At 40.9% G+C, this 13,840-nt stretch overlaps 1 protein-coding gene across 4 annotated transcripts in view; it reads right to left on the bottom strand.

The window, feature by feature from the left end:
* Positions 1 to 2,282: 2,282 nt before the first annotated feature.
* The window catches only part of cadps2 (Ca++-dependent secretion activator 2), a 240,977-nt gene continuing 229,419 nt past the window's right edge, over positions 2,283 to 13,840 (bottom strand). For all 4 annotated transcript variants that reach the window (XM_088006677.1, XM_088006678.1, XM_088006675.1 and 1 more), the window contains 2 exons: positions 6,171 to 6,275; positions 2,283 to 2,822 (listed from right to left, as the gene is read on the bottom strand). In XM_088006677.1, coding sequence (XP_087862803.1) covers positions 2,652 to 2,822; positions 6,171 to 6,275 — 276 coding nt within the window. In that variant the 3' untranslated portion in view covers positions 2,283 to 2,651. The remainder of the gene's footprint in view (positions 2,823 to 6,170; positions 6,276 to 13,840) is intronic.

Consider the following 13,840-nt stretch of genomic DNA (forward strand, 5'->3'; position numbering starts at 1 on the left):
TTTTCAGACTTGGGGGTCATTGTTCACACATTATAGGCCTCCTTAAGGCCTTACAATATTTCAAGCTTCAAAATTCAAAGGGGATCGGGAGGTGCTGGTGCCTATCTCCAGCTAACGTTCCGGGCGAGAGGCGGGGTCACCCTGGACAGGTCGCCAGTCTGTCGCAGGGTCACTCAAAATATCCCCATTCACTAAACACAAAGAAAGCAAAGTAATAATACTTACACCAGCACACACTCCTTTGCTTTTATTGATCTTACGACGGTTGAGCTGCAAATGCGGTCGTGCACAAGCTTTGATCCAAGCTAGGCATTCCGTATCAGATTTGGGAAATCTGTGAATTTTAGTTCCACAAATACGATCAGGATACCTGACATCGCCTGTACAGATTCCCCACTGACAGTGGAGAACCGTTCTTATTTGAGTTATGTCGCAAAAACTTTGATTGTGTACATTGTGGTCTGCTAGTCCACAATCTACATTAGCATGTGTTTACTACTTTAGCTTTTGTTGGTGAGACGGTCAAGCACGTGGTAGCTGCGCAGTGACGTCAAATGGGCATTAGCCAATGAAACGCGGACCCTGTGGTAAGGTCCATTCTCAAGAATCACTGAAATATTATCTGCCAAGTTCTGGATAGGTAGATTAACTGAAAAATATGAAGCTAAGGTGCTGATTTGGTTCTGGTGCTAGTTCCTGCTTTAGCTTTGGGCTACAGAAAATGGAGATATGATTTTTACATGGAATCATGAAACTAGTCCAGTTCTAATCTCAGAGTTCTAACACTGAATTATGAGTGAAGAGAAACTGACATTTTAGCTATAGTCTTTGAACAAAAGGATATGGCTGGACATGGGATTTCCTATGCACCCTGAATGCAACACAGGTGTGCAGCTCGATAGCCTCCGCAGAGAGAAGAAAGTAGTGAAAGAAAACAGCCGAATGACTGACCGTGTGTGGGTTCGTAAACCCGCTAGTTAATGTTGATTTGTTGGGAGTTTATCTCACTGTTTTGTACCTAAATGAAGCTCTGATAAGCGGCGGTCGGCTAGCATAACAATGTTATTACTGACACGTTTATACTTCGGCTGTTATGATGTGGCTGTTCGATGTGAGGTAATTCATAATATCAGACTTTAAGTTTAGTCAGAAGTAAGATGCCGGTTTATTTATCTGTATAGTGTATTTAAGTACAGCTTTGCTTTATCTCTATGTTTATGTTGTAACCGTGGTTCTAATTAACTTGTATTATTCTGTTTTGTTTACAGAAACCACACACACACACACACACACACACACATTCCCACATCTACACATTCTGGCAACTTTTCTACATAAAGAGAGTGAACTTTGAATTGGACTCCTTCTGATCTGTTCTGCATCCACACAAATAAGTAGCAATCGCTGCCAGCTCAGATCCAAAAGTCTTCTCAACAGTCTCGCTCCCCATTTACTTAAGCTAAAATCAAATAGGTGTCAAAGCAACTACAACAAATACCTAGAATGGTTAAAGCACTGCAACTACTTTGTTAGGTTCAGCCCCAAAAAAACAACAGGATTTTTTGCAAAAAAGTAAGGAAATGTATGTTTCGTCAAAAATAATTCTTTGTTGTAACAATGATTCTTTGTAAGAAATTTAATATTTCTGGAAAGGCTGTTTATTTCCCTTGAAATTATGACACATTTGTGGGGACAATTCATTTATTGGTTGAACTGCAAGGATAGTGAAAACTTGCCAGATCTTCACTGCCAGTACCAAACAGCTCATTATGCTGCAACCCTGTTTGGTGTCCTTGATGACTGATGTTTGGTGAAAAAGTCTTTTTGGCAATCTATCAATTTATTTCTTTAACTAACAGGTTCTATCAACAGTGCATGAGATAAATGTACACAACCAAAGTAACATGGCACCCTGTCTTCAGGGAGCCAACTTGGTCACACACATTCTGCAGCAGCATTTATCACTTAGTCAGGATGGTTGTATTTGTCAATCTGACACAAACGCCAAGCTGATCTCAGGGGTTCAGTGAGGTTGAGGTTAGGACTGCCCACAGTCCAGAGGCCGCCTCTGGAGAAGCCGCTGTGACGGTCAAAGGTCGCAGTTTAACTCCAACGATGCAGGGCCTTTGTTCTCCTGTGATACACATCCTGTCCCACAGCATCACACTGCCTCCACCAAAAGCATGTGCAAAGAATATTGGACAATCTTTAATGCAATTTCCAGATTAATTTTCCTGACAAAAGTGGCAGCTCTTTAGGGAAATAAACAGATTGCACCAATATAAAATAAAGTGATCATTTATTTTGATCATCAGCATTGCTACAACTGGAAAAAAATGACTAAACACAAACTCCCTTCTGTTATGTGCTAAGTTTGATTAGTCAAAATATTCAATGGAAAATGGACACTTGAGAGTTCACAGTTTTGACATAGTGTAAATATTTGTCAGAATTAAATGGATATCTATTTTCCCTTAAAATTATTCTAAACAAGCAGATTAACATTAGGAAGTTGACACATTGCCAAATAACATTCATTTTGTAAATTCATTCCAAGTATTTCCTGATATGTCAACTTTGGTGTGAGCTACTAAGTAAGTTTAAAACAAAGTAGTGACATGTTAGAGAGGCTGCTGGAAGTGTGTCTGGGTTTAGCTGTCCTCTTCATCACTGTCTCTCATGCTGATGCCCTGCAGGCCATCGCCTGCCTTGACTGCTGCTGTGGCCTCCTCCACCGTCAATCGGTTGTAGACGGTCTCATAGTTCTTGTTGTTGAGCGTGCCATCCAGCACACCCTGCAGCCTGAAGTCACGGTACGTCTTCTGAAGAGACACAAGAAAGAAAGATGGGTAAATAGGCAAAGGGAAGAAATAAGAGAGCATGTGAGGAATGTAGAGAGCAGAAGGAGGCAGTTGCTATTCACTGTGTGAAAGGACAAAAGCTGGAAGATGGAGGCTGAAGGACGTTCAGAGGCTTTTTTGTGTGTTAAACCAGGAAGGCAGAGTGAAGTGTCTCAGGGATTTTTACTTTCAGTAGGGAGCTATTATCATTCCGAGTCTCATTGGTTTCTACTTAAACTAACAAACTATAAAAAGACAAAAAGCATTTCAGCGGTTTTCGCTTTCATCTCTCGCGCCTCTTCTCACAGCTGCTTTCAAGGACATTTCAGTGCGGCTTCATTTGCGTAATTTTTTTCTCACTGCCTCCATTGTCAGTTGTGACTTTTTTCTATGAATTGCTCAAAACGAAGAGCCACTATTTAGTCACACAAAGATTCAGGGTTTGAACATCTTGGTCTGCTGAGGCTCCTGGGTGGAGTTTTGACATTCTCTCTCTGCCTTCACGTTTCCCCTCCTCTGTCCTCAAGCTGCAGACAAATATTGGATAATCTGGGTGAGGTTAAATATTCAGCGAGGTCCTCTTCAGTCCACTGCTGAAGCTCTGATTAGTCAAGTTTATGAGTATTGTACATTTCCGTAAGACAGTACATGACAGAAACAAACAAACAAAAAGAATTAAGATTGGTGATAAGCCTTTATAAACTAGCACAAGTATATAAAAGTCTATTCTCTGGGCTACAGGAAGTCGGTGGATATCAAGCAGGATGTGTCCCAGGATTGAACCTTGAGGTACCCCACATGTGACTTTTGTCTGCTTTGATAAGAAGTTATATATTGACTCAAAGAAATCCTGTTCTTTATGTAAGATTCAAACCAACTGAGTTCTGGTCCGGAGAGTCTGTCCCAGCTCTCTAGTGGGTCCAGTAATAAGTCATGGTCAATACAAAAGCTGCACTGAGGTTCAACAGAACCAGCACTGTGGTTCGTCCAGAGTGCTGGTTCTGTGAATGCCTTTAAACACTTTGATGAGGGCAGTGGTAACCATGGAACCCGGACTGGAAGATGTCAAAGTGGTTGCTCATCGTTTAGAAGCTGTTTAAATGTTGGAACCCTCATCAAGGAAAAACTCTGAGAGCAAAGAGTTTATTATCTGAATCAGACGAGACAGGAAAACCTTTCTTAAGAAAAGTTGTGAGTAGCATATCAAAACAGCAGGGGGACGAGCTTACCTGATGGTTGAGTTGGTGAAATTGTATCATTTTCTACACATGTTTTATGATTGCAAACATTGCTACTGTATTTAATGTTGAAGTAAAAGTTTCTCTGTAAAGAAGTTGGGAAATTCACTGCAGGTCCTGTTAGAGTGGAGTCCAGCTGCTGCCGTCACAGGAGGGTGTGTTAACCTGAAAACTGTGGTAAATAAAGCTCAAGCATCGTTGATGTTTTAGCTTATGATTTCAGAAGAACGTTTCCCTTTAAAGTGCTGAATGATAGCTTTGTAGTGTCTCTTTGTAGATTTCATCATGAAGATGGAATTGAATTTTACACCATTTATGTTCGGCCCTTTGACAGAGGCTCCTTTCACAGCTCACTAGTGGAGCAGCTCTCCACAGAGCCCTGGTCCCACCAGACATGATCTTCGCTTTAACGGGAGCAACTATCTAAATTATCTGAGAATTTAGAATTGAAATTATCTACCAACTCATCTACTGGGTTACAGGATAAAGGGAGGTGGAACAGTAAACCTGATTAAAGGTTTCAGCTGCGTTATCGTTGAAAATGTCTTGTAATGACATCTCTCTGCCTAAGTGAGGGAACAGAAATGGTGCTTTCAAAGATAACGGAAAAATGATCAAACCGGGCAACATCACTTACAGAGATCTTGGAAGTATTTTCGCCCTCACTACCAGACCGTGTCCTTGATTATGTGCTGCATTTTCAACATGTTTACTGGAATTATATTGGAAGAACTTTCCTGAGATCAGCCATCGGACAGAACAGCATATGCTCAATTTGTGCTTTATCTACATGGACCTAAAGTACTTGGATGGTAGACAAGAGTGGATCGTACCGAAACCTACATTATATAGCAAAATCAGCATCGATAAAATAGTCTACATGATTGTTGTTAATGTCCACCATTAAATCTATTGTATGTCATACATTCAGTCATAACTTAACAGTTTCTACATAATTTAGAATTTGCTAAGCAGAAAAAACACAACTCATCTACTTTTTTATTTAACTAAAAAATATCAGGCTCTGGGAAGTTGGATGGTACTGGGTTAGGAGTCAGCAGTCCTTGAGTGTCACTATCCTGCAACATTTGGATGCATCCCTGCTCCAACACATCCAAATAAGATGGTTGAATAAAATTTCATCAAGTTCTGCAAACTTGAACAATTCATTTGATTCAGTTTTTTGTGGAGCAGTGGTGTGTCCAAATGTTGCAGGAATGTCAAGGACAGGAGGTGCAGATTTGCAGGCAATGTCAAAAATTATGACACATTTTCTTAGTCTGTAAATTGCCATTACACTGGATTAGACAGTGTAATGCCAAGTGCCAGTAGCCTGCAGTCTGTATTTTACTTGGCCTTTCATGTGAAATGAAATGTGTTAACTCCAACAAATTGTCCAGAACAATGGCATGATGAAAAAGCATGGCAGAGGAAAAATCGTCTGTGGTGTACCCATCTCACTTCAATCGTGTCGTAAACCATGAGAACCAGCTTGCTGATTTTTCTCTGACCATTGGAGTAAAGGTGAAATAACATGAATGTTGTTTTTAACTTACTTGACTGAGGACATTGTCAGCTGCTATGTTTAAGCAGAATCAGGAATTTATTAAGGAGGAGCGCCCACCCTGCAGTTGTCTTTCAGTCAAAACTGCACTCATTTTCAACAGCTTTCCAGATAATTTGCATGTACAAATTAAATAAAGTTTATGTGAGGAAAAGTGGGTGAGGTCATCTATATTTGAACTGATGTAAAAAATCATAACTGACCATCTTTAATGATTTCATTTTATTAAAAAACCTCATAAATGAATGAGAACTAGTTCATGTCGGAAGTGTGACTTCAGCTCAGACATAAACATGTTTTAACCCCTGTGAGCTGAGCTAGTTCGTCTTTAACACTCTAGACCCACTGTGTAATTGAAGATCCTTTTCTCTAAGAGGGTGTAAACCTATTTTGGTCTTGGAGCCTCTTAGATTAATTACTAGCTCAGGATTATTGGAAAAGTTAAGAAATGAATGTTTAAATGCAGACAGAAGTATCCATGCAGAGATTGTCTGCACAGTTTGCTCTAATTTATAAGACTTTGTTTACCTTCACAATCCTGATGAGTACTTTCAGCTGGTAAATGTGGAGCTGCAGGTCCAGTCTGTCAGTCAGCCAAACACACACAGTTCTCATGGAGCTTGTGTACCATTGCTGTAAGAGGCAGAAAAAGCATACTGAAGAGGACAAGTTTGTTTATCTGAAAGAAAACAGGACTGGGGGAAAGCATCAAAAAGCTTGTTCAATATGAAACTTCACATTCCTGCTAAAACATGCTTAATCCCGTTTGTGAATCAGGTCACTACAAGCAAGCAGTCTGGGGCAGGTCTATGAAGCCAGTGCTACACCATTCCTTCTACAGGCACCAATATCAGATAAAAACTATACCACATTGTGTAAACGTAGTTACAGTTGCTCAGTCCATCAAGGACACTCTTATCCATTTGCCATTAGAGGGACTGATAGCCGTTTACTCGCTGACATCTTCCTTCAGTCCTGCAGACAACACTACAACACAAGGTCAACAAATCTGCAGCATGAAGCAGGAAAAGTTAAAGAGGGGAAAACATTCCCTTATTCAAAGACTGCCAGTTTAATGAAAACTGGTGAATACTGCATGTCAAGGGAAGAGTTCAGGGCTTCGCTTTGAACTTCAAAAAGACAGAGGAGAAAAAGAAGAAAATCAGACCCATAATTCATTTGAAGCATTTACATGTGCACATTAGGTGGCTTTATTCAGATACCAGCTGAAAGACAGAAAGCAGAGAAAAATCACTGTGACACATTAATGACCTGTAATATTCAGATCTACCTCTGGATATTACTATCAAACTAATAATGACAAATTTTGTAATTACCTTCCAATTTAAGAGAACAAAAAAATAACCCAAAGTTCATTTCATGCACTTGACAAAAGTCGGAGCATGTCCACGAACATTCAAGGGTTTCATAAATATTTAATTCCATGTGCAGTCTGAGCAACCTCTGATCTCCTCCAGGATGCCACCTAATTATACTCAAGCTAAGAAGCAGTTTTCTCTCAGTCTAAGCAGCAGAAAACGTGCTAATTCACAAATTAAAGTTCAAGTTCAAAAGCATTCTCTAAGTTGATTTCTTTCCCTTCCAAACTGAGTTCTGACTCCTGCTTTCTTAAAAAGAACCTTCAGAGTTCAGAATATTGTTTTTTTTTTACTAGCAGCAAAACTTACCAATAAATTCAGAGTTTGTAAAACACCTACAAAACTTAGTTTTGTAGGTGTTTTAGCTAAACTGAGTTAGGGAGCAAAACAGTCACCATAAGAAGAACTGGCATGAATAAAAGAAATATTGATTTGGGTTGTTGATCATATTGACTTGTCTAGTTTACACATGTGTGCTACTGACCAACTTGCCTAAGTTACCTGTACTTTACTTGAGTAGATTTAATAATGGATACTTTCTACTTTTACTCCACTACATTTTACAGTAAGAATCTGTACTTTCTACTTCATTACATTTCTACAAAACTGTCACGTTACTCGTTACATCCAAGTCGCACTTCTCTTTTTTCCCGTTAAAATGTGAAGTTCAGGGTCTTAAAGTGGCGCCATAAAATCCGAACAATAACGTGACTTAGTGTCTGTTGTCACCCATCGCCTCCACCTTTACTCGCACGCGGAGCTCCAGACATGCAGTGGTTTCCTCTGAGCGGGAGAAGATGTCTGTCTACCGTAATACAATCCCGCTACATAATTCATAACATATGGCGACATGTAAAATCAGCAGCGCTTCGTCCAACTTTTATCATCACTTGGAAAGGAAGCTTAAAAAGTAAGCTATGTAGACGTAATGCTAGCAAAGCTAGCTGTACAGAGACATATGTTGCATCTGCGATGAAAAAAAGTCAGAACCGTCAGATAAGGCTTCTGCACGTTGGAGTTCCCGCTAAATCCTGAATATACCCAATTTGGGTTGTCTTGGCCTTTTTATCGCAGCCTGTGGGGTTTACCCTGACTGGGAACGAGAACACAACCTGTTGAATGTGACAGGTAGCCAATCAGAAAGCGCGGTGACGTAGGAACAGAGGGGAATCCCAAACAGCTGACATATCACGCAACTGTGAGTCCGGTGGATATCAGAGATGATATGTGGAAATGTTTATTATTTTATGTAAAGGTCATTATTATATATGTTTATGTTTATTCAGTTAAAAATGTTAACTATGAAAAAACATATTCACCTCCAAATCATAGTGCAGCAAATAGAGCGGCTGCTCCCGTCATCTTTTATCCACCGCCTTTTCTTTTTGTTTCTTTTATCTTTTAAAATGACTCCACAAACTGTCACTATTGCTTCTCCATCGTCATCCATGTTTGGTCATTCTAAATTCCCGTATGCTATGTTGGGGGTTTTGTGGATTTTCTTCTGGAATCAGTTCGTGTGGTGTGTATATGTCCTGCCTTGTGGCTGGACACACGAACCGATCGAACCTGTTGTACTTTTATCAGCTCTGTGGTCACAGAGGTTTGGAGAATCGGCCGACATCCTTAAATCTTGCCGTCTAAACCAGACTTAAGACTCACAAGCAAGGGCGTAGGTTTGGTCTAAGTTTTGGTGGGGACCTTGACACCCCCCCCCCCCCCCCCCCGGCAGCACAGTGAAATGCCGAAGAGCACCGAACATTTTTGAGAAGGGGGGGGAAACCACATTGGCTTAATATCCCCCTCCCCCCAACCATAACCATATCATACATCTTGTGTATACAACCAGATACAGTCATACTCAGCAGATCAGTTCAAGAACACTTTACTTTTTCCTTTACAAAATTCAGCAAACGTTACAAGTAAGATCAAAAGAAATATCCTCTGGATACTCCCTGGTCACTGGCACTCACACTGACTGCCTCCTATAGAGCAAACAAAGCGTAACCTGGTTTGTATTCACACTAGCTTAACTTAATTTAAGACTAACACTTCAAATGCCATATTTACTGAGATAATTTCACAGTATATTTCATATCTGAGAACTAACACCTCACCTGGAGCCCTGAAGCTCCAGCCACCTCTCCATCGTTCTGCTCTGCCCCTTGCTCTGCTGTCTGAGCATCCTATGTGAAAGAATATTACATAATTAACAGACCTATTCTACCTCACATTCAGTGCTGACCTTACTAAACACCGGACTTTACAACAAATGCGTTGCGTGATAAATATCTAACTTATGGGTCCACTCACTGTACTTATAGCCGACGTAGCGAAATAACTTCTAATGTCTGTCCTTTTCTTTTTTGGTGGCGACATGGTCTCGGAGACTCAGAAGGAGACGCGTGTGCCCAGCTAGCCGCCGCCTTTTGCAGCTAATCAAAGAACGTCCGACGATTCAACTGACTCCCCCTCCCCCCAGCCCCCCGACAGCACCGTTCCGACCAGCAGGGCCGAGCGCAAATCGTGACACCGCACCTCGTACTGGCACTTCCGGTGGCAGGTCTGACACCTGCCACAAGTGCCACTGCGTTCGGCTGACTTCGGCTGACCTCGGCACCTCTTACTGGCACTTCCGCTGACACCTGCCACAAGTGCCACTGCTTTCGGGACTAGCTGCCAGAGTTGCCACTGCGTTCGGCTGACTTCGGCTGACCTCGGCACCTCTTACTGGCACTTCCGGTGACACCTGCCACAAGTGCCACTGCTTTCGGGACTAGCTGCCAGAGTTGCCACTGCGTTCGGCTGACTTCGGCTGACCTCGGCACCTCTTACTGGCACTTCCGGTGACACCTGCCATTAGTGCCACTGTTTTCGGGTCTAGCTCTCAGTGTTGCTACTGACTTAGGCAAATGGACTACATATCCCATGATGCTTTATTACTAGTAGAAGAAGAACTTAAACACAGACGAAGAAGACAGAATTTAATAATTTTTTTTTCGCATAAATACTTATGTTAGCTGAATTCCTACACGTTTATTATATCATGTATGATTCGTTCATCCTATTTATTCACTAAAGTTCATCTGAATAATCCAGCCGACTCCTTCCGTCTTTGAATTAATCAAATACACAGAAGGTATCAGGGATGCCATTGGTTTCGGCACCTTTGTAACAGCTGAGTCTCGCCTCCACTAGAGCTGCTGTTAGATGTCCAGGATGTTTCAGAGCTGTCACAACTGTTTCCGATGTTTTGGGGGATGGCAATGACAGTTTTTTGAAAACGTGTTACTTATAATGCGTGTTTATAAAAAAAAATTCAATGGTAATTGTATATTTATCCATTTAACACTTTGAATATTTTTGACTGAGTTTAATTCAATCAAGATGGCCAATTGAATATACTATAAAGTGTCACTATTACAGTGGAACCTGTCACTATGTTCAAAGACACATCTGGTTAATCACACATCACTGATAGTTAATAGGACTTTTTACTTAATCAAAATGACATTCAACCCTTGCCCATGTTTATATCGCAGAACAGTGGCTGACAGTGCAACAGGAAGCCAAATGTTGCAACTGGATAATAGTAATAATAATCAGACTCTGTATAACGTATATTGTAGAAATTAATAAAGTTTGAAAAATAAATTTAAGCTTAATGATCATAATTTCTCATGGAGGAATAATAAGTTATTTGATCCTGATGTAGTAAATTCACACGTTGACTAAACATGAATTTTACAGTAGACTTCAAATTGCTGTTTAAAGTATTTACATACAATGGCTAATAAATATTGACAAATCAATTACTATGCATATACTTTGTGACATAAACTTGAAAAAATGTTGAAACATATCTGCCAAATAAAATAATATGTAAACAGCACAATTTTCTTTGAAAAAATCATTTGCATCTTAAGTATAAACTAAAGTAATTTTTATTTCCAAAAATATGTAACATTCTTGTTCTTAATGCTGCTTAAGATTCACACATTGTCAAATTTTTTGAGGTGTAAATAATTTGTGTTTTGACTTATCAATATTCAATATTGGTGTAAAAAAATTGAAGTTGTTTTAACTTGAAAGTGAAAATCCTCCTGCTGCCTTGAAAATGCTGTTGAAATGCATTTTTTAGCTCAGATTTTAGTCATTCTCTCATCTTTGAATAAGAAAACTTTGAAGACAATGAACCGAACCAGAAAAAAACACAGAGAAGCAACCTTCATTTATGCCACACAAATCTGTAATAAACTTGACAAATAATGAAAAATAGCGGGGATTAAATGTAATAAATAAAAACAAGTAATAACTATTTAAAAATGATTAACTGGCATTTTTGGAAAATTATGATAACATGTTTCTTTTTTTTAAAAATGCATTATCTTAACAAAAAACACTGAAAGTTATAGTGGCTGCCTGGTCTATTAGATAATAGACCAGGCAGCCACTATAACTTATGACATCCTGTGCACTGTCATGGAACCAGGCTGAACATAATGTCACTCTGGAATTGTCAATATCTCATGTTGCCACTGTCAGAAATGTTAACTAATAAGTCAATATTAGTGAACTTACCCGGTTTAATAATCAATAGCATTATATTAAGGTCATTGTATGAAAATAATTATAATCCGGAACTGACAGGAGCTTGTCAGCACTGACATACCATGGCAACCGAGTGTCAGTTGTAGTGGTAGGTACCTACTGGTAGCTATTATCACCTGTTGCAGAAGAGGTCCCATCTGAAAGCGCAGGAGTTGTCTTTCTCTGTTTAAGTCTGAACACCGGCTGTATATTTAAATATGTATGAGAATTATGTTGTAATTAAGATATATTTTATTTCTATTTGTTTGATCTAAAGTTATTCATATGCTACATTCTGTCTGAAACAGATAGAGAATGAGGTTAGCAGCCTGTGGCACCCATGGCCACCTTACTTGTGTCACCTTACCCAGTGGTAAGGTGGCACAAGTGGCACCTTACCCAGAAGCCCGTGGCACAAGTGACAGCTTATGGCAACTGTCAACATGTTTTCACTGAGGCTGTTTATTGGAAACTGAAATTTGAGACTGTATAAAAAATAGACCAGGGCATATTTGCTTTTTTTAAGGGAACAGAATACTTAACAAGAAATGCAATACTTTGTGCCAGATCCACCATTATTTTCATTAATTATAAATTCATTCATATTAATTCTGACACAGAAGCTGTCACCAAAGAATATTATATTTCTATTCTATTGTTTTCCCCACTAAGCATATTTAAATATGCTGAAGTATGTATAATACAATTAAAAATACTTTAAAAATACAACTGTTTATAAATATGGCTGCATGTATAAGGTTTCCAGTAACAAAACAGCGTGTTATGAAAGATTAAATGTTCAAATACGTCATTGTGCCTGTTAAACATATAACGCTGAGTGGAGCGGTCGAACGCTATAAGATGGCCGCCCTAAATCTCGTGAGCAAAAATAGGCGAGAGGGGTCCGTGAGGCGTGGGAGGTGCCAGTATGAGGTCGTGGCAACCCTTGGAAGGTGCCGAAGTCAGCCGAAGTCAGCCGAACGCAGTGGCAACACTGACAGCTAGACCCGAAAACAGTGACACTAATGGCAGGTGTCAGAGGAAGTGCCAGTAAGAGGTGCCGAGGTCAGCCGAAGTCAGCCGAAGTCACCCGAACACAGTGGCAACTCTGGCAGCTAGTCCCGAAAGCAGTGGCACTTGTGGCAGGTGTCAGCGGAAGTGCCAGTAAGAGGTGCCGAGGTCAGCCGAAGTCAGCCGAACGCAGCGGCAGCACTGGCAGCTAATCCCGAACGCAGTGGCACTTGTGGCAGGTGTCAGACCTGCCACCGGAAGAGCCAGTACGAGGTGCCGAGGTCAGCCGAAGTCAGCCGAACGCAGTGGCAACTCTGGCAGCTAGTCCCGAAGGCAGTGGCACTTGTGGCAGGTGTCAGCGGAAGTGCCAGTAAGAGGTGCCGAGGTCAGCCGAAGTCAGCCGAACGCAGTGGCACTTGTGGCAGGTGTCAGACCTGCCACCGGAAGTGCCAGTACGAGGTGCGGTGTCACGATTTGCGCCTGCTGTCTCTCGTTCCGACACGGTCTCGGAGGCTCATAATAAATGTCAAACTAAGAAGCTTCCGTTCCGCGCACCGCCTGTTGCTGCTAATCAAAGATCGTAGATCCACGTTCTTTGAGCCAATATGGCAAAAATTGGTCGGGACTTTTTCATATCCCGTGAATATTGGTCGGGACATGTCCCTACCGTCCCTACCCAAACCTACGCCCATGCTCACAAGCTCTACTCATCTCCTCTCGACCACTGCCCAAACGCTCTCTGACTCTGGTTGCTATGGTAACGTTTACATATCCCTTCAAAATAAGATACAGATAGGACACAAAAATGAAAATTTTACTTTTGTGAAAATTTTAACTCACCATAATGAGTAACGGAGCCCTGAGCTTGTTTCTCTGCAACGAGACGGTCCATCTGGGAGTGATGGAGGAAATGACACCCGAAGTGTTGCTTATATCCTCAGCCTGCTTGGTCTCTAGTGGTGAAGCAGTCTGAAGCTTCATTGCCTCATTAGCTGCCGGTCGCCACATGTTACACAGAGCGGCTTGTAATGTTTGACTCACCTACCGGTCCGGGATAAATCCATCCTCCTGTCTCTTCTCTGGGCCTTTTCCCCTTTGCAAAGAAATTTTTCCAAAGACATCTGATCTGTTTCTTACTCATTTTGCTGCTTGTGGGCTCAGTGTTGGCGCGCAAGTAACCGAGAGAATCCGGTCAAAGGATTTTCAAAATAAAAGATC

The sequence above is a fragment of the Poecilia mexicana genome, unplaced genomic scaffold (assembly GCF_051168715.1).
Source record: "Poecilia mexicana isolate PSO_F unplaced genomic scaffold, ASM5116871v1 scaffold_6, whole genome shotgun sequence".
In the NCBI taxonomy this organism is placed as follows: domain Eukaryota; kingdom Metazoa; phylum Chordata; class Actinopteri; order Cyprinodontiformes; family Poeciliidae; genus Poecilia; species Poecilia mexicana.